This window comes from Pteronotus mesoamericanus, unplaced genomic scaffold (genome assembly GCF_021234165.1).
Source record: "Pteronotus mesoamericanus isolate MK-2021 breed Mesoamerican mustached bat unplaced genomic scaffold, CSHL_Meso_final contig_214, whole genome shotgun sequence".
Classification (NCBI taxonomy): Eukaryota; Metazoa; Chordata; class Mammalia; order Chiroptera; family Mormoopidae; genus Pteronotus; species Pteronotus mesoamericanus.
Window position 1 is genome coordinate 6,252,103 of NW_026555089.1, and position 21,081 is coordinate 6,273,183.

Here is a 21,081-nt window from a genome sequence, read left to right on the forward strand (position 1 = left end):
ATATAGGAAATGCAGATTTGTTAAGAACTTAAGAAAACTATATTTTAAACTGTAAAGGAAGAATTAGGTTATTTTAATCATATTTGCATAGTTTTCCAAAGGATGGATAGTATTACTTTTGGAACAGACTTCATATTTTTAAATGCAAATTTTTAAATGTAAAAAGCTTCTGTTCCATGCTTTAGGCTTATTTGGGCTTCGTTTGAAGTAAGCTAAAGTAGATTCAATTTGGATTTTTGTTTTCTAGATTTATAATTTGTCCCAGAACATTCAGGAAGATGACCTTCAACAGCTACAGGTATCTATCCCTCATTAAAACATCATAATATATCATTTAAAAGTTTTAAGACAGAAAAATAAAAAGCTCACGTCAATTCAAGGCATGTTTTTCTTCAAATGAGTTTGCTGCTTAACTTAGGTTTTTAGAGCTTTTTGGATTTCAGAACTACAGATAAGAGATCTTGGGTTTTGTATAATTTTGTGTGTTTTTGTTTTGTCTTTATATAGTATTTTGTATTTATCGGATACTTTTTTTTTAACCAACATTTTGTTTTAAACAAAAGTTATACATATATAGTTTAAAAGTTAAATGGTTAAATAATGTTGCAACCATGGCAACCACAAATCTGTTCTCTACTCATGAACTTGCTTTATTTTAGTTTTTTAGAAAGATTTTATTTATTTCTAGACAGAGTGGGAAGAAGGGAGAAAGAGAGGGAGAGACATTGATGTGAGAGAGAAATGTCAATCTGTTGCCTCTGGTATGCGCCCTGACGAGGGACTGAGCCCACCACCTAGGCCTGTGCCCTGTCCAGGAGTTGCACCAGCAACCTTTCGCTTTGACGCCCAACCGAGTCACGCCGGTCAGGGCAAGCTTGTTTTGTTTTAAACTTGTTTATTATTATTATTATTTTTTTTTTATCCTCACCTGAGGATGTGCTTACTGATTTTAGAGAGGGGAAGGAAGTGGGAGAGAGGGAGAGAAACTCAGCGTGAGAAACATTGACTGGTTGCCTCTTCCATGTGCACTGATTGGGGACCGAACCTGCAACCCAGGCTTGTGCCCCGACCTGGAATTGAACCCGTGACTCTTTGGTTTACTGGACAGTGCTCCAACCAACTGGGCCATGCAGGCCAGGGCTTATTTTTTGTGTTTTTTTTTTAGAGACCCGATATAATTAAGATCATATAGTATTTGTCTTTGTCTGACTTGTTTCACTTAGTGTAATGCCCTCACGGTCCATCTGTATGGCAAATGGCAAAATTTCCTTCTTTTATGGCAGAGTAATATTCTACTGCATATATATGCCACATCTTCTTTATCTGTTCATTCACTGATGAATACTTAGGTTGCTGCCATCTCTTGACTATTGTAAATGATACTGCAATGAACACGGGGTGCATATATCTTTTTGAGTTAAGTTTTCATTTTCTTTGGGTTAATATACAGAAGTGGAATTGCTGGATCATAATAGTAGTTCTATTTTTAACTTTTTGAGGAACCTCTATACTGTTTTCCACAGTGGCTGCACCAATCTTACAGCAGCGTGCAAGGGTTCCCTTTCTTCCACGTCACCTCCAACAGTTTTTCTTTTTGGTAATAGCCATTTTAACAGGTGTGAGGTGATACCTCATTGTGGTTTTGTTTGGCTTTTCCCTGATGATCAGTGATGTTTATAGCACCTTTTTATGTATCTGCTGGCCATGTGTATGTCTTCTGTGGAAAAGTACCTATTCAGATTCTCTGCCCATTTTCAACTGCATTCTTTTTGCTATTGCATTATATGAGTTCCTTATATATTTTGGATATTAACCCTTTACTGATGTGTGATTTGCAAGTATTTTCTCCCATTCAGTATTTTTTCCCTTTTCATTTTGTTGATCCTTTCCTTTGCTTTTTAGTTTGACATAGTCCCATTTATTTATTTTTGGTTTTGTTCCCCTTGTGTTTGGTGTCAGATCCAAAACGTCATTACCAAGACCTGTGTCAAAGAGTTTACTCCTCTATGTTTTCTTCTAGGAATTTTATGATTTCAGGTCTCACATTTAAGTTTTTAATCCATCCATACTGAGTTAATTTTTATATATGGTGTATAATAGTAATCTAGTTTTATTCTTTGGCACGTGGCTGCCCAGTTTTCTCACTACTATTTACTCTCGAGAAGACTGTCCTTTCCCCATTGTGTATTCTGGTCTTTGTTGTAAATTGACCGTATATAGAGTATGGGTTATTCTGGGCTCTATATTCTGTTCCATTGATTGTCTTTGCCAATACCATAGCTTTTTATTTTTTTATTTTGTTAGCATTATAATATAGTTTGAAATCATGGCCTGGCAGTTTCTTTTCAGTTCCTTTCTCATTGGATCCCATTTAATCTTTTATTTGTTTATTCTACCTTTAATTCTATGTACTTTCCAGTAGTTTCCTGAGAAAGGATACAAAGAATACATAGGAGATAACTTTTCTGAGGTCTTGTAAGTCTGAAAATATTTTAATTTTGTCCTGGAATTATAGGATGGAAATATTTTTCTTTTAGAATTGAAGCCATTGCTTCATAACCTTCCAGCTACTGGTGGTGAAGTCCCACACCACCTGATTGCTGGTTGTTTGTATATGACCTCTGTTTCTCTTTAAAGCTTTTAAAGATCTTATTCTTGGCATGACTTTTCATGGTAATGTACCTTAGTGTGTACTTTTTCTTCATTCTTTGTAAATTCATATCCTCAGATAAGATGTTCAAATTGTTGCAACCAAGAAATAGCAATAGGATGCTATTAAAAAGCAACATTCAGAAAACAATAAACAAAAAAGAGCTGTTGGAAATTAAAACTATGATAGCAAAAGTTGAAAATTCAGTAGAGGAGGAGTTAGAAGAAAAATTGGAGAAAATCTCCCTGGCAGACTGAATAAAAAGATAGAGTTGAAATGGGGGGAGGAGTGGAACAGAGAGAGAGGAGGAGAAAGATTAGAGGGAGATGTGGGGCAGAGGGAGGAGGAGAAGAAGAACAGTAGGCACAGAAAAAAAGAAAAATTTGGTGATCAATTCAGGCGAGATTAACATGTTAATAATAGGTATTTTAGAAAGAGAAAGCAGAAAATGGAGGGGGAGAAAGTATAAAAGGAATAATATGATATTCTAGAGTTGAAGGACGTGAATTTTTATCATTTCTGCTAGAAGGTTTTTTCAACAGTCTGGTGGTTCTTGACCATCTATATTTAACAGTAAGTCACTAGAGATGTGACTGGGAGCTTAGGTGAGAGGTGAGCCTTGTGTATTGTTTTAGATCTCAGAGAGGTAATTGGGCAAGGTGGTTTAGCTATCTTGTTTCAACCTCTAAATGTCTATTTGCAGAGTGTTCTTGGGCTGTCAAATTCCCCAGAGAAGAATTCTTTAAACTCCTGCCTTGATTGGTGGGTAGGTAGAAAGAAGCTTATTGAGAGACTCCAGCAGGGTGTGAGCGCCTAAGGAGTTTCTCTGCTCAGCGTGTTTGTGGACTTTGATTTAAGAACCCATTTCCATTGAGGTAGGGGACTTCTTACTCAGTTAAGTTTGGAATCAACATCTACATTCTTTCTGGTTTATCATCTCCAGAATGTGTATTTCCCACATTCGGGGGCGCAGGAAGAGAGGGCATTGGCGCTCAGGGCGGGAGCAGGATCTGCGAGTGTTAGTTGCTTTCTCCAAAGACTTTCAGCCTTTCTTTTAGTTATCTCTCTCACCCCATCTGTCAAGGTAACTGGTGCTTCTAATTTCTGAGCCTTTCAGGGATTCTGCTGAGAAAAATCTGCTTATTTCTAGATAGCCCCTGTGTCTTGCAGATGTCTTAAGGCAGAGAAAGCCAAAACTTGAGACAGTTCTTGTTTGTCTGTTTTCCTTCCAGTGTTTTTGACAACTGTTATCATATTATTTCTCAGCATCTTTGTTCTGTAAGTTTATAACTTTTAAACTTCTTTTTGCTGTACTTTTAGTGATGCTTCATGAAGAAATAGAGGTAAATGTATGCGTAAACACTATCCTTAAAAGAATTTGTTCATTCTGTCATTTGAATGGCATACGTGCCATGGGCCCAGTGCTCCTCTTGCTGCTGGAGGTACAGCAGTGCACAAAGCGGCATCCCTGCCCTCTGGAGTTTCAGTGCTAGTAGTGAAGACAGACACTGATCAAGATAAGTACAGGTATAGTATGTTAGGTAGTGGGGCGTGTTATGGAGAAAAATTAAAAAGAGACACGGTAGGAAATACTGTATGGAGAATTGTAATCTTTTTAGGTAGATGGCAATGGAAGCCTTCATTGTGGAGCCATTTGCGTAAAGGCCTTAAGAAATGAAGGACCTGACTGCACAGACATTTAGGGAAAGAACATCACAGGCAGGAAGGGGAGTCAGAGCAAAGGCCCTAGAGCAGCAGTGTGCCCAGCATGTTTGAGGGACAGCATGGCGGGATCCCACTGGACGTTGGCTTTTCTACCGACTGGTTGGAGGGTTTTGAGCAGAGGCAGGATGTGCTCTAACTAACCTTATTGATAACAGTCATGGTGGCTGCTGTATTGAGAATGGTGGTAGGGAGGGGCAGGGAAACCAGTTAGGAAGCTATTGCAATATTCCAAGCCACATGGAATTTGTGAGTGGTTGGATTCTGGATTTGCAAATGAATTGAGATGTGGGATATGAAACATTCAAGATTATTTTAAGGTTCATGGCTCCTGTGGGCTTCTGAAATTGTAGAACCTTGGTTTCACACAGGTAGTAGACAAGCCCATTAAATGAATACTTTGATAAAGAATAGCTACAGAAATACTTTAAGTAATTTTGCCTGACAAACCATAACTTTCTTTTCTTTTTTCTTTTTTTTTTTTTAAGCTCTTCACAGAATATGGTCGTCTGGCAATGGATGAAATTTTCCAAAAACCCTTTCAGGTAGAATGTTAATTATAAATGTCATTTATATCTTTATTTTAGTTCAGAGATCAGCAAACTGCAGCTCACAGGCCAAATCTGGCCAGTTGCCTATTTTTATATGACCTATGAGTTAGGAATGGTTTGTACATTTTTAAATGGTTGAAAGAAATGAAAAGCAGAATAATATTTTATGACATGTAAATTATCTGCAATTGAAATGTTAGTGTCTGTAACTAAAGTTTTATTAGAATGAAGCTATATTGTCCATGGCTGCTTTGTGCTACAACAGCCTAAAATATTTCCTCTCTGGCCATTTGCAGAAAAGGTTTACTGACCTGCTTTAGCTTATTTTTTCATGACGAGGGGAATGCATGGTAACCTCAATAAGATTAGAGGAGCTTTAAGTATTATTTGGTTTTCCTTTGTTGAAAAGTACTGTAGATCTGATGTATGACTGACTAGTGCCATGTTGTTTTCTCTCTTGACCTTTACTACATTCCCTATACTTGCCTTTAATACATACGTGTCTATAAGGTTTCTAAGACATACAGATCATTCCTTCAGCACATTTTCTTTGAAGAAGCTGGCATTTTTGCAAAGAAGTATGTCAATTGTTATTTTGAAAATGCATTTATGCAGCATTATAATAGGTACTGCTCTTTTCCAAAATAGACACTGATGTTTTTGGTTAGAGACTGGAGTTTCCCTTACGAATACAACTATGGACTACAGGGAGGAATGTCATTTTTGGAAAAGCGTCTACAGGTAAGTAAAAATAAAATAGGAGGAATCACCTAAAAGCAGTGATAACTTTCTCATTTGCCTTATCTCTCGTATTTCAAGCAGATCATGGGAAATTATATTAAGTGTGTTAAATACTTATGCCTATTAACACACACTAATATTAATGTTTTAGAGTAAAGAACCCAGGTATACAGTGCATAGGGATTGTAGAGAAGAGCTCTGTGCAAAAGCCCAAGCTTTGACTACAATTTCCACTTCATATTTTACATTGGATTCTTTTTTAAAAAAAATATTTATTTATTTTTAGAGAGGGGAAAGGAGGGAGAAAGAGAGAAACATCAATGTGTGGTTGCCTCTTGTGTGCCCCCTACTGGGGACCTGGCCCATAACCTAGGCATATGCCCTGACTGGGAATCAAACCAACGACCCTGTGGTTCTCAGGTTGGCATTCAATCCACTGACTCACACCAGCCAGGGCTACATTGGATTCTATATCTGCCTTTAGAATGTCACATTCAGAACTTTAGTCTGTTGTTCTTACTCAGAATTTTTGTTTTAGGATGAATATAAACAGACTTAGTTTGCATTTTTTCCAAAATGAAAACACAGAAGTCCTTTGTCAATTATTGCTACCTGGGTAGATCCTACTTCATGCCCACAAACCTGTTATTCTTCCTAAGTATCATGCAATACTCTTTAAAAAAGAAACTCTTTACTACCTATTCTTTGGTAGCTATAGGAGCTAAGCAATTGTTAATCAAATTTATGCATTCAATTGTTAGGATTCTGCATTTTCTCATTGGAAAAAACATAGGCCTCTACGACCCATCAGAGCTGGGAAGTCTTCTTTCTTTTGTTCTATTCTAGTGGTTCCTAGAAAAGAAAGACAAGTGGTCTTTTGTAAATTGTTGGTCTTCATTGGCAGGTGAAAGAACATCAACATGAAGAAATTCAGAATGTCCGAAATCACATCCACTCATGTTTCTCCAGTGTCACCTGCTTTCTTCTGCCACATCCAGGACTCCAGGTGGCCACAAGCCCTGAGTTTGATGGGAAATTGAAAGGTGTGTTATACATGATGTTATTTTAAACATGTGATTTGATCTTTGGAATTAAATAGTGACCAGAAAATGTCAATTAAGAATATAGTGAATGCTTAAGAGAAATAGTGTGTTCTCTTAGAAAGAGTAATAGAATCTGGTAGTCTCGTTCAGTTTTCACTCCTGCCTGCTGTGACGATCAGAATTAGCTTGGCTTAGTTTCTCTGTATGAAATGGTAATGGTAATATCCATTAATGATCTTTCTAAGAGACATACTATGATTATTGGTTTATCAAAGGTAAAAGTGCTTAGTAAAGGAAGACTACACATTAGTCAGCTAATATTTATCAAGTAAAGTTAACTTCCCAAGGAAAGATAACATGATGCATGGCATGGCTATTGTTTTCATTTTATTTGTGATTATAACAAAACCTGATGCTGAGTCACTTGTTAATATCAGGATGTGCTAACTAGATGGTAGCTTAAAGAAATCAGAATTGGCAGAGGGAAGGAGGGAGAGGAGTAATGGGGAAAGAAGGGGAAGGGTCAAGTCAAGGAACATGTATGAAGGACCGATGGACAAAGCCAAAATGAAGAAGGACTGAAGGTGGGAGTTGGGGGCGTATGGAGCAGGGGAAAGTGGTGGTGGGAAAATGGAGACAATTGTACTTGAACAATTAAAAAAAAAAAACAAAACAGAAATCAGAGTTGGGATTCCTGGGTTTCACTATCTTATTTTTGTTACTTATTCATGAGACCTTGAGCCACTTTATGGCTTGCCCTCAGTTTACCTCTGTGTTAGACTAAGCACTTTTGTTTATAAACTTACCTGAGCTTCTCAGGTTCCCAGTAGAAATAATAGTTGCCATTTTTATTAGCACCACACTCTAACCAACTGAGCTAACCGGCCGGTACTAGTTGCCATTTTTAGATGCCCAGTCGTGTTCCCAACTATCTTAGTCTGGGCTGCTATAACAAAACACCGTAGCTTATAAACAATGGAAATTTGTTTCTTGTTCTGGAGGCTGGCAGTCCAAGATCAGTGTGCCAGCATGGTGGGTTAAGGGTTATCTTCCTGGTCTCAAGAGTTCCGGTTGTTTCATTACCTGATGGCAGGCGTTAGGGAGCTCTGCGGGATCTCTTTTATGAGTGTACTAATCCCATTCATGAGGGCTCCACCCTCATGACCTAATCACCTCCCGGAGGCCCACCTGCTAATACCACCACCTTTAAGGGTTAGAATTTTAACATGAATTTGGGGGTGTGGGCACACAAACACTCAGATCATAGCACCAACACTCTGCTAATTACTTTCATACTTGATGCTTCCACAGAGCTGACACAGATGAAGAACCTGGTTTAGGAAAGTTAAGTAACTTGCTCAAAGTACCCAGCTATAGGGTGGGGCAGAGATTCACATCCAGATCTTTCTTGCCCCAAATCCATACTATGTTAAAACAGAAGGACTATTTGGGAAGTAATTTAGAGAATATATACTATTTAGTTACCAGGATAACTTAACTCAGTTGATCCAATAAAGTTAATGTACTTACTTGTTCAGCTTAAGATTTACATTCCAGCTGATTGTAATTTTGCAAAAGAAACCGAGTTTGAGTGACTTAGCTTTACCTTCTGTTTGTCACTTGCATGATATTTTTATGTGGCGGCAGCTTCCTGAGCAGAAGACTTCTGAGCTATTAGGTGGCAGTTCAAAAGTCCAAGTTTGGGGCTGGCTTTGGAGAAAAAAGGAACCTGAAGTTTTTCAATGGAGATTTTTATGGTCCATTATGGTTGGACTAGTTTCTTTAGTATATGCAAGCAAGTGAATCTGTGCAATAGAAAAGTACACTGTTTTATACTTTTCATTCCAAGGTTATAAAGAATTTATCCCACTTTTTTTTTAAAGTTAATTTGCAGTTTCATTTTGACATTATAATTTATGATCCAGTTTGGATCCAACTTATTTTCTGAATGGCCACCCCTATTTACATGGAAATTGATACCTATTTACTTAAGACATATAAAAATTAAAAGAAAATTGTTTTTTCATGTCAGGAGCTCTGTTATTTAAGATGGGCTGGGGAAAATCAGTGAAAATAAGAAGTATATGCTACTATTTAGAGAATGTAGATTTCAACTTGTGAGCCATAAATAAATTCTAGGTAGATTAAAGAGTTAAATTATGAAAATTAAAGCATGGGAAGAACTATACTTTGTAAACAGTATATACGTGACCTTAAATCCAATTTGACAATCCCACTTCTTTTAATGGGTGAGTTTAGTTCATTTTCTGGCTCCTGGTATGTTTGGTTTTAGAGCTGTCATCCTGCTCTTTAGTTTCTATTTTGCTCTTTCTATGCTTTTCCCCGTTTATCATTTGTTTTAATGGAGTTTGTTTTCTTATTCCAATCTCCCAACTTCCCCCTACTAGTACTGAAGTTATCCACTCCATCCTTTTAGTTGTTCTCTTTGAAATTTTACCACACATACTTATTCAAAATATAAATAAATACATTAATCTCTTTCCTAAGTAATACCAGAGCTTTAGAACAATTTAACTCTGATTACCTTCCGCCAATAGTGTTTTAGCTTTGTCTTCTTTATAACCTCACCAATTAACTATCATTATTATTATATAAGAATATTTGTTTAACTTTTCTTACATGCTCATTGGTTTCTTTACTCACCTTTCCTTCTTGTACCGTAGACCTTCCTTCTGGAACCATTTCCTTTGCTGTGCTATAATTTTACTGTTCTGTATGTATTTCTTTTTAACCTACTTGTTATATCCTGTGGTTTCTGAAGCTGTGGATTCATTTATTTCATCAGTGCTAGGGAATTCTCAGCCATTATCCCTTGTATTATTGCCTCTAACTCACTCCTTTCTTCTAGGACTCCAGTTGGATATGCGTTAGATCTTCTCATTCTACCTCCCAGTTATCCATACTGCTTTTTGGGTACATTATTCAGATCTATTTTATCCTCAAGAGAAAAGATTAGTGTTTGCTCCTTCAGGGAGGTAGGGCCTTACCAACCTGGGACTATTCTGTCCTCTTCTGGGATCCAGCTTAGTTTAGGAGTTTACTTTGCCAAAAATTTAGTCACCCTGCGCAGTGAATATTCTCAAAGGAGCCACGAGCCACAGCTTCACGTGTTCTGAGCTCACCACTCTGGTTCAGCTCACACCCCTGCCCCCTGCTCAGTCCCTTCCTTTCAGCTCTCTTACTTCCCAGTTCATCAGGATCTTGTTAGGAAGAAGGGCCCTTCAGATTCTCTTGTCTATAGTCAGAATCAGAAGTCCCAAGACACTATTTTTCACCAATCAATTTTAAAAACAGTAAAAATCTACAGTGTGTTGAGAATAGTAAACATGCCTTCTCAGTACATTGGTGAATACAAATGGGTACAGTCTTTCACAAAAACAATTGGGCAGTATATAAGGGAATGGGGATATTTTAGATGTTAATTGTGATTATCTGATGGTGAGCTTTATAGATTTTTAAAAATAGTTTTGAATGTTTCTCAGGAATCTACATTGTCCTTTTAATATCGAGTCATCCCTCTTAGAGGGTCATATAATCTAAGGAAAAAAGGAACCTGAAGTTTTTCAATGGAGATTTTTATGGTAATATTTGTAGTTAGAACCATTTAGAAACCACTGCTGTTTTATTTGCTGCTCTATGCCCAATTCTTACAATGATGCCTGCCTTAAAAGTGCTCAAAACTGTTGAATGAATAAATGAGATATGAATGTCTCAATTTTATAAATTAGAGTTATGGAGTGTTGATGAGTTCCTACCTTGCTGTGGATTTCTACCCACTTTCTTTTCCTTTGAGTTAGCTGGAAACTGAGGAAGATGTTGGACTATATAGGTCAGATTCCTTGTGTCTTCATAGTTGAACCAGCTAGTTCTCACCTCAAGGAAAGTGCTCTCTACTTACTGGCTCTCCTGAGTCCTCTGTGGGGACTGTAGAAGCTTCAAAGAAGCTGTTGCCTTTCCGAGATGGGGGTCTTTTCCTTTGGGGTGGCCCAGGGGCCTCTCTGAGGAGATGACAGGAAACAGTATCATGAAGTACAGTGGGTTCTACTTCTTTTAACATTAAAAAATGAACCAAGAAGGAAAGGAAGGAGAGAAAGAAGAAAGGAATGGATGAACAGTGATTTCTAATGGATTTTAGGGGAGCATGAGGGTGCAGCAAGGGCCTGCCCTAAGAGACCTTGAGGGGTTGATAATTGATTTTTTGAAGACCTCGTTAATGAAATTCTTTAAGAAGTTAAATTTCTTGAAAGGTTAGAGAGTAGACTTGAACCTCCCAGGATGAAAACCAAGGTAAGGACGTTCTGAATATTCTTTTGTGGACTAGGAAGGACATAATACTGCAGGTAGGAAGGAGGCGATAAAGGCACAGAAGAGCAGAAACTTGACTGCTCTGGCCACAGCCGGAAAGCGGCTGGGATCCCCGCCCTTCACTTTGAACGAGTATACGCTAAAACAATTAGGGAGACCTTGGAGATTGTGTGTTATGCTCACCTTGGTTGAACGATCTGTTTGGCTTATTGCTTCCTTCCTTATGGTCCTGTGAACAGATATTGCCAGTGAATTCAAAGAGCAGTTACAGATACTGATTCCGTATATATTAAACCCAGCGAATTTAATGGAAAAGGAGATCAATGGCTCAAAAGTCACCTGCCGAGGGCTCTTGGAGTATTTTAAGGTAATTATGGGTTTTAATTATTAAAATGTTTGACTTTCGGCAAAACTGCTGTGGGTTGTACACTATCTTGCATTTCAGTATTTTAAAGCTTAGGGGAAAGTTTACTGGCGGGAAATGGTGCGAAGAATTTTCAGGCTTCAGTGTCCTTCCCAGAACAGACCACAGGGTGGCAGTATTGGTCTGAGAATCAAATGGGCGTTCTTTGCGCTGTCTTAGAGGAGTGATTACTGTGACTAAAGGAAGATGGTTCCTCAGGCAAGATGGTGTGGACAGGAGGTGGTTAGGAAGTTGCTGTGAACAGGAAGAGGTGGCACCTAGATGTGACACGACTACTCCAGGTGGATGGCCACTCTGCCCACAGGAGCGGTGAGGCCAGTGTGCATGGGGAGCCTGGCGGGAATCTCAGCCTTGGTAGGCTTGTGCTGCCTCAGAATGTTTCAGTTAACTAAAAATGCTAACATGCACTCAAAAGTGTGTTGTGTTTTTTGCTAATTCCTGGGTGTTGATTTATGTCTTGAGGCAAATACAGTTTTTTGGTTACTCCTTCTACAAATTAAAAGTATAATTAATTAAAACAATAACATTTGGTAATTGTTTTTATGTTTACATTTTAAGGCATATATTAAAATTTACCAAGGAGAAGATCTGCCTCACCCCAAATCCATGCTTCAGGTATGCAGTTCTTGGACATCCTAAGTGATAGCCTTTGATTGCGTGAGTTGATCCGGATCCAAAGGCAGCCCTTTGAGAAGACAGTGCTGTTGCTCTGCTTCCCCATTATGCTGAGCTCTGTTCTTTTTCAGCATAGTTTTCAGCAGTGTGGCTGCCTTCCAGTTTTCTTGTCTGTATTCTTGGTGGTTCAGCTTAAAGAGAACGGCCTCTCACTGGGCCTGGTCTTCCCACCAAACATACTGTGAAAACGCTGTTTTATTATTCCCAGGTAAAACATCCCCAGTTACGTGAGACAGATCACTTTTCTGTTATCTGTTGTCTGCTTTAGTAGAACATGTCCTGATGTGTCTATTATGTGTCTATTTACAATTGACTCATCAGGTTTTTTATTTTCAACTAGTTTTATTTTCAACATTTCGTATTTTCAAAGTGTCGTTTGGTTAAAACATGACTTCTGACTTCTATGTGCTGAACATAATTTCATTTATTGCCAAACATTTATTCCTTTAGTAGGAAAAACATTTTTATTCAGAAAGCTAGAGTTTGGGATTCACGTTGAAAAGATAATTTGTTTCCCATCTTTTTTGACTTGAATCTTTTTTTTAACATTTAAAATTGAAGCAAAGGAAGTGATTTTTCAGATGTTTAGGTTATAATAAAGATTCTTACGTATGAGAACATTTTTGGCAGAAAAGGTATATTTTATTTCATAAATCAGGTTATATGGAAACCTAAAAAATAGCAGGATAACAAAAAAGGAAGAATGGTGAATAAGGTGAGAGAAAAATTTTACATGGTTATTTGTAGAAGAATGTTAAAAGAGGAAGGACTTACAGCTTATGCTTTCCTTTCTCAAAAGGCCACTGCTGAAGCCAACAATTTAGCAGCTGCAGCCTCTGCCAAGGACATTTACTACAACAGCATGGAAGAGGTACGTTGGGTCTGTGTCTTACTCTGAAATGTCTACAGTCTGGACATTGTGGCTGACCTCAGAAGCCCAAACTCGATCCTGTTTACTGTGTTGTAAGATGATGAGGCAACAAGCTGTGTGCACTCAGTCACCCTGGTAACTAGGGCCCTGTGTTGGCATTTCTGACCAAGGACCTCTTGCCTGTCATGGCTTTCCCCCAGCATGGCATGACCCTGGAATTCAAGTGTTCTTTCAGAGGCAGCGAACCTAGACTTTATTGGTCTTGATCATCATTATAAAGTTAATTTCTAGTATCTTAAGATATTCTAAACTTTTCAGTGTTTTCACTTTTTAAATTTTATTTGGCACTTGTTTTTGAAGGAATCTTCAACACATTGTGTCTTTGGTATTTTTAGGTGTGTGGGGGAGAGAAACCTTACTTGTCTCCAGACATTCTAGAGGAGAGGCACTGTGAATTCAGACAACTTGCTCTTGACCATTTTAAGAAGACCAAGAAGATGGGTGGGAAGGATTTTAGCCTTCGTTACCAGCAGGAGCTGGAGGAGGAAATCAAGGAACTCTATGAGAACTTTTGCAAGCACAATGGTAGCAAGAACATCTTTAGCACCTTCCGAACCCCAGCTGTGCTCTTCACGGGCATCGTGGCTTTGTACATAGCCTCGGGCCTCACTGGCTTTATCGGGCTGGAGGTTGTGGCCCAGCTGTTCAACTGTATGGTTGGACTACTGTTAATAGCGCTTCTCACCTGGGGCTACATCCGGTATTCTGGTCAGTATCGTGAGCTGGGCGGAGCTATCGACTCTGGAGCAGCCTATGTGTTAGAGCAGGTAAGTGGTGCCAGCTGTGGAGTCTGAGTGTGACAAGGGATGGACGTTTGTGTTTCTATTATAAAATATCTCCTTTTGGAAGAGCTTCCTAGTGAAAGAAGGCATGAGAAACTTCCCCTGGCTATTTTTGTTTCTGATAAGCATTATGTTTTAGTATCCTTCTTTAGGATATTAATATTTAAATTTGATATTTTGTTTTCATGCTTAATGATTACCTTTGAATTCAAAAATGTTCCAATTTAGACAATTCCTGTGTGATTCTTTCCCTCAGCCAAGCTTAATTTGTTTTACTGAAAATCAAGAGCTTTGAAAAATATGAACTTGACAAAATTTTTTCTTTTGAATCCTGTTAATAAATGGCATTTCTGTCACTTAAAGTATTCCTCAAAGCCGGGGACTTTTGACACTAGCATGATGTCTAGGTTTATAGATCCTTGCAACTCTGATTGGCTTCTTTTTCTGAGTAGCATGAACACTTCAGTTAATGAGTGTGGTGAATGAAGCCTGGGGAGGTGCCCATTTCACCCCAATAACAGAAGGGGCTCGGCTAGCTCTTGGGAGGTAGCTTCTGCCACAGGCTCCCCTCCCTCATACTTTCATTTCCCTATTTTCTGTAACATGATGATGATAACAGACAAATTTTTGAAAGCGTACTTCCAAGGACATATCCTCTCGATGCTGGGCTGTATTTTCTCAACTTATGTGCTGAATCATGAACTTTTGCAGGCTACTTCTCATCTTGGCAATTCCACTCAGGCTGCTGTGAGGGATGCAGTTGTTGGAAGACACCCCATGGATAAAAAAGCTCAGTAGCATCTTAAGAGGATTCATGAAGAAGCTGACCAACTCCTACTGATTTCTGGGTTTCTGCTGCAGCCACAGGTCCAGGTCCAGAGGAATATAGGTCTGGGACCATCCAGGAAGAGCTGACACATGGCACCCATAAATGAAGAGGCCTTCCCTGTGGTTCCAAATTCTTAAACACACTTCCATTTCTGTTGGAAGCATTCCTTTTCCTTGCTGATAATATAAATCCAAGCCTCTGTCTGTTTTCTTATTACTCTCTGCTTTGTGCACTTTATGGGGGGAAAGCTAAAGGAAAAAACGGAAATGCAGTTTTAAGTCCTTTCTGTGCCACTTAGTGCCTTTGAAAATGGAATCCGTGCTTCTGCAGGCTTGGTGGGGAGGGTCAGAGGACAGCCTCACAAATGGTGCGATTGGGGTGAAACTTGCCAGTGCTTTTATGCCTACTCTATTGAGAAGGATTCCTGTTTTGAAAAGTTTACAAAACTTGCAAAAGCTTCAGAACTAAAGACTGAACATGATGTCATTACACTTTTAAAATATTGTAATATTAGAGACCCCTGTCTGCCACATAGTGTGGGAGAATCATACCATGTTTAAATCTACCATTCATTGAAATTTACCTGACAGGCTGTCAGTTTTGTTCGAACTTTTTTTTTTTTTTTTTTTTTTTTTGCCTTTATGTCTATAGCTTCTTTCTAGAAAAGAGCGAACATGCCTTGAAAAGCCAGAGAGGCTCATAGCAAAAGGAATGAGCTTGAAAATTTCAGAAAAAAGCTAGAGTTTAAGTGAACCGTGTGACTTCTTGTAAGTCACTTGAACTTGTGCCTTGGTCAGACTCACTTTTGTGGGTTTATGTTCCTGCATGTATTATGCACTACTCACACACAATTGCCATTTGGGAGGTTTTGTTTTTGAGAGTTCTGTGTGAGAGCAAAACATAATTGCAAATTTGAGGAAAGACATTACCAGATGTCACTGCCTTTAAGTGATGTCCTATTTCACATGATTTAGCAGTAAATCAGGTCATTATCCAAAATGTTTATTTGCATTCTCCTATGCACTAATGTTTTTAATAATGGAGCTAAAAATGTCAATTTTATTTAGTGGGTCTTCCTTTATTTAACTTTACTTGACCTGTCTGCCAGCTTTAAAATAGCTTTGGCTTAGTAAGGACCAAAGCCCCACCCAAATAAAGACACTATCTAGAACTATCTAAGAATTCTTTTTTATTTACCTTGATTGTGTGATAAATTTTTTTTATCTTAGTTGCCTTTTCCTTTGATTTATAATGGTGAATTATTGTGGGTTTTAAAACTTCTAAAAATTGCCTGCAAATACTTAAATAAACATTCAGGTGTATGAGCCTTAATTCTGAAGATAATTTAATTTTTGTGAGAGGGAGATAGGAAGACTGAGGCAAAATCCAAGTGAATTGTGTATATACGAAGTATGAATGGAAGGTGGAAAAAAGTTTCTTCTAGCATATAATCTATTAAGTAATTTTTTGACTACTTTAACACTTTATCATTCAAGTATTTTTTATAAGTCCTGAATTCCAAGCGTTTTGTATTTTTTCATATTTGCATACCATCTTGCTCTGAAGTTCTTGCTGTTTTATTCACTTGCCATTAAATTTTAGAAAAATTCCAGTTCTAAAACCTACTTGCATATCAGTGATGCCTAGCTTTGACTGTTAAATCCAAAGTGTAGTTTTGAAACTTTAGTGGATTTTCAAGTGGTCTCTCATTTTCCTGAAGGTTCATGCTTAGTACATAAAGGCTTTACAGATGTTAATTAAAAACAAAGCTACAAAGTCCCTAGAGTTCAAATTGAAAACATCAGTGATGGATGATGTTTTGCTAGAACTAAATTGCTGATATTGGGTTTAATAAACCTACTGTTTTCATGTTTTACTTTTTGCTTAAAAAAAGTCTTACGGATGCTGAGATACTTAGCTTGTAATGCATTTTTATAAGAATATTTATAGATTTCAGAACAATTGTCTAATTTGGTCCCACTTTTAATGGTGAGAAAAGGATGATGTGTCTAAAACTTATTTTAATACTAAAGTATTAGATTTTTTAAAGTAAAAAAACATGATAATGTATTATTTAATGAAATCTTAGGATTTATTTACTCTTTAAATTCACCATTTCTGTTTTGATCTTAAAGGAATACTTTGATTTAATTACCCCGGGAAGCCTTCACTGTTTTTGGTCTTTATTAACATATTCTGCCTCTGAAAAGTGTTTAAAAAGTTTTCTCAGTGAGGATTCTTACGACTTTTCTTTGGCCTCTTTTCTCTCTTAACAGTGAATGATGATTTTATATCAGCTTTTTCAGTGAAAGGTGCATTCTCATTGCTGGCCTACATAGTCCTGGGGAGATTTATAACTCGGTTGAAAAAAATGCCTGTTACCTCTCACCTTCCCTTGGCCTTTGCCTTGACATTACTTAGGAGCCCAGACTCTTGTTGGCTTAGTTTGCTGCTCTGCTTCTCCTGGCCAGCGACCCCACACAGCATTCTCTATTTGCACATTCCTGACAGTACGTCGATGCACTCCTATTAACATGTGAAAGGAGGGTTTCACAATTTTTATTGAAAGAACTCATTTCAGGAGAGGTTAAATTTTTTTTAATCCAATTAGCTTAGAGTAAAAATAAAAGAATAAACATTTTGAGTCTTTCACTGAGAAATCTTTCTAGATTTGTTTGTAGACAAAAATGAGGGCAGATTATCCTGTTATCATGTGTGATGATACATCTTCAGTCTCGTTCTTTGTTTGCAGAATACTGAGAAGTCATCTGTTCCATGCATGCTTATATATTAACACCTGCTTTACACTTGGTAAAATTGCCTGTGAATATTGTTTTTGCTTTACCTGCTACTCCTGTTTTAGTTTCCACAAAGTAAAATGCTTTGGACAAATGACCAAGATGCCTTGTGTTGGCAGCGTGTTCCTTTAGCAGTCATGCCCAGTGTGCCCACTGGCTTATAGAAGTGGTGTCTCAGGTCGGGAAGTTTGGATGAGCACACATGTATGTATGAGTTAGGGAGAATTTGAGTAAATTGATTTAAGTTCAGGCAAAAGCGATAAAAAGCTTTTATATTTTCCAAAATTTTTTTTTTTTTTTTGGTAAACAATATAACTTACATGGAAGTCTTGTGGAACTTTTTTTTAACCCTGTAGAACTATTGAAATTAATTTAGGATGGGCCTGCATCATGCCGGCTTACATTTAGATCCAACAAAATTTTAGTGAAGGAAAAAAGGCACAATGAAGACAAACTTCTGTTACGAAAGTACAATCTATTTGTGTACGTGGTTTTTTAACATGACATTAAGTACCCCATTGTAAAAGACCATTTGCAGTTGGATAGTTTTTTCTTACGTTAAATCATACTGTAGCTGTGTTTTGGGTAGTAGTTCTTATCTACCCTGGAATGCATGAAATTTACCTGGGATTCTGCTTTTAAAAAAGTTCAAATTACCAGCTTTATACCAAGGGGTTGCCGCAGTGGGTCTGGGCTGTGGCCCCAGAATCACCACTCATACAAACAGTATTGCTGGTGGTTCAGAAACAGCCCAAGAGAGACCGCACTGGAGGGCGGGGAAGTGCAATTCAGGACGGCCCTGGGGAAAGTGGGCGGCTTTTGCCAGATAAAGTCACTGAGAGTTTACAGTGCTCAGAATAGTAAGGGTGCCTGTAACCTAGAGGATTCTCTAAAGCTGTTTTTCAAAATTAGGATATCGTAGTGCCTTCTCTGGAAAATGAATGTACAAGTATCCTTTTTACTAGCAGGTGTAATTAGGATTAAAAAAAAAAAAAAAACTTTTGAAAGTTGTGTTTCTTTTTTAAAAAACAGAATTCAGCGCTGTGACTTGAACCCCTAAGTCATGCACAGAAAACGTTAAGCCATAAATCAGAATAATGAACAAAAAGGAAGAAGAGGATCATAGCTTTGAAATTAACAAAAATAAGCCACATTAGGAACTTGCAAAACAGATCTAGGGGAAGCAGGATTTGAAAAATTTTTTATGTGCCAGACTAAAATTCAAAAGTAGTGTTCTTGTGACCAAGGGAAGGTTGGGTTTAATTCCTAAAGCTTTCCAATTTAGATGAATAAGTGCTGTCATGGACTAAAGCCTTAAAGGAGTTAATGTTAATCTTGAATACATACAGTTTTTCTGCTCAGATTTCTTTAAAAGTGACTTGTTCCCCTGGCCAGATGGCTCAGTTGGTTGGAGCATTGTCATGATATGCCAAAGTTGCAGGTTCGATCCCTGGTCAGGGCACATACAAGAATCAACCAATGAATGCATATATAAGTGGAACAACAAATTGTTGTCTCTCTCTGTCTCTCTTCCTCTCTGTCTCTCTCTCATCAATAAATTTTTAAAAAATGACTTGTTAAAAATACTTTGTCCTATACCCTTTAAAATGGCTTTAAAATTTAATATACTTTTAAAAAGTGCAATAGGATGCGATTATGCTATTAGTACATTAAAAGCATGTTTCCATTTCTTAGTTATAAGGTCATTTAATGGAATAAAGATCACAGCATCATGTCTGTGTGTGTCTGTATTTATTTATTTTTTCCTTTAATATGGAAAGATCCGTGAAACAGGTTTGGTTAGCAAAGTGAATAGGATATCCAAGAAGATGATAACTCAGTGTCAAATGTAGTGGTAGTGTGGTTTGAGTGAGTCAGCTTTCTCTTACTAGTGTAGTGCTGGAGAAGGCTGTGGTGTTTCTTGCAATCAAATACAAATTTTATTTATAGTATGTAACATGCAACTTCTGAGGACCTTTTGAGTTTGTGGCTCTTTGATTTGATAGTCCCACTTGGATCCAATTGGTTAAATGGTTTCTCTTTGGGGTGGGGTGAGGGAAAGCTACCGAAAGCTTTCCCTTTTCTCGGCTACCTTGGAGGCAGTGGGGAGGTTGCTTTGAACATCTCATGTATTGACCAATCACTAGATCTGCCCTAGTCCGCCCTACAGTAAAAAAGATAGCTTCCCTAGTCTGAAACACCCTGGGGCGAGTGGCTTCCATCCATCCATCCATTCGCCCCTGGTGGTCATACGTCAGGTGCCATGCTAGGTGGTGCGCTGACAGTTAAGTGGAAGGGGCGGACCCGTAGGTGGTGCGATTTGAAGGGTATGGTGAAAACTCGGGTGCTACCATCAGTGCTGATGCTCGCACCACTATGAGCTGGGGAGATGGAAAGATCAAGGTGGGGAAAGTGGCCTTGTGTGGATGGATGGGGAGAGATCAAGCAAACTGGCTTGTTTTTGCCACACTGACATTCTTGCCTTTGATAACCATATACCAGATTCCCAAGAATAAGTCCAACTGATTTAAATTTTTTAAAGGTTGTATTTGTTTATTTTAAGAGAGAGGGGAAGGGAGGGAGAGAGAAACATCCGTGTGAGAGAGAGAACAGTGGGCGGTTGCCTCTCATATGCACCCAGCTCAGGCACATGTCCTGGCTGGGAATCAAACCAGCGACCTTTCAGTTTGCAGTCCGGCACTCAGTCCACTGAGCCACACCAGCCAGAGAGGACTTACATTTTTTAAAAAGGGATGGTAACTGGGAAAATGTTTCTTGTAACTAGATGTCTAGGAGTAAAAATGACATAAGGTGCTGGAAGGAATCAAATGTCAACAGGCTGTTTTCTCAAGTCTGCAGTGGCGGAATCATCTGTTCTGACAGAAAGATTTCCCTTGTGCTGCAGGGGAGGCAGGCGCAAGTGGTTCCAGGCTTACATCATCCCACTGTTATATCCCCAGAGGATAGACACTGTTTTTTTGACCCACTGCCTATTTAAAAATATGTGTGTGTGTGTATATATATATAGCTTCGTCCTAGAGAAAGCTTCCGATTGGTCTGCCTTGGGGCATATGTTCCTTCCAGGGCCAATCACTAGCCTGGGGGCTTGGGCACAATAACCAGCCAGATGTAGGTCACGGGTCTCTAGTCAGGGTGTTAGGGTAATGTGATTGGCAGCTCCACCAGAACCCCATAGTCACCAAATGAAAGACCCCTGGACAGACAAAAAGCAATGTCCACAACAGCTACCAGTTCCCTGGACTGGTCATTTAACAAACAGCAGAATGAGAGAGTCTGGAACATTTCAGGAACATTCTAAGGGGAAGTAGAAGGGGTTTTGCGGAACACTTAATGCAGTAGTTCTTGAGGGTCTCTCAACAGGGATTTGCTCATGCCTCTCAGTAGGACCTGAGGGGTTTCAGAGATGGGGGTGTTCAGGAGGAAGTTATATTTCATTTTCCTTTTCTTTCAGAAAAGTCTGATTTTTTTCTCTTCAGAGCAAACGTGTTCACAAAGCCTCACCAAAGTAGCCTGGGCACTTGTGAAAAGCCGGTCCGGGCAGCTGACAGAGCACCTTTCCCCGAGGAGCTCCCATTTTGAGAGTTGCTG

General features: G+C 38.5%; 1 protein-coding gene across 1 annotated transcript in view; it reads left to right on the forward strand.

Annotated features, from left to right (window-relative positions):
- Positions 1 to 19,194, forward strand: part of ATL3 (atlastin GTPase 3) — a 36,075-nt gene extending 16,881 nt beyond the window's left edge. The window contains exons 5-13 of the mRNA XM_054570990.1: positions 248 to 298; positions 4,861 to 4,917; positions 5,572 to 5,664; positions 6,569 to 6,707; positions 11,273 to 11,400; positions 12,016 to 12,072; positions 12,932 to 13,003; positions 13,399 to 13,830; positions 14,557 to 19,194. Coding sequence (XP_054426965.1) covers positions 248 to 298; positions 4,861 to 4,917; positions 5,572 to 5,664; positions 6,569 to 6,707; positions 11,273 to 11,400; positions 12,016 to 12,072; positions 12,932 to 13,003; positions 13,399 to 13,830; positions 14,557 to 14,643 — 1,116 coding nt within the window. The 3' untranslated portion in view covers positions 14,644 to 19,194. The remainder of the gene's footprint in view (positions 1 to 247; positions 299 to 4,860; positions 4,918 to 5,571; positions 5,665 to 6,568; positions 6,708 to 11,272; positions 11,401 to 12,015; positions 12,073 to 12,931; positions 13,004 to 13,398; positions 13,831 to 14,556) is intronic.
- Positions 19,195 to 21,081: the final 1,887 nt, after the last annotated feature.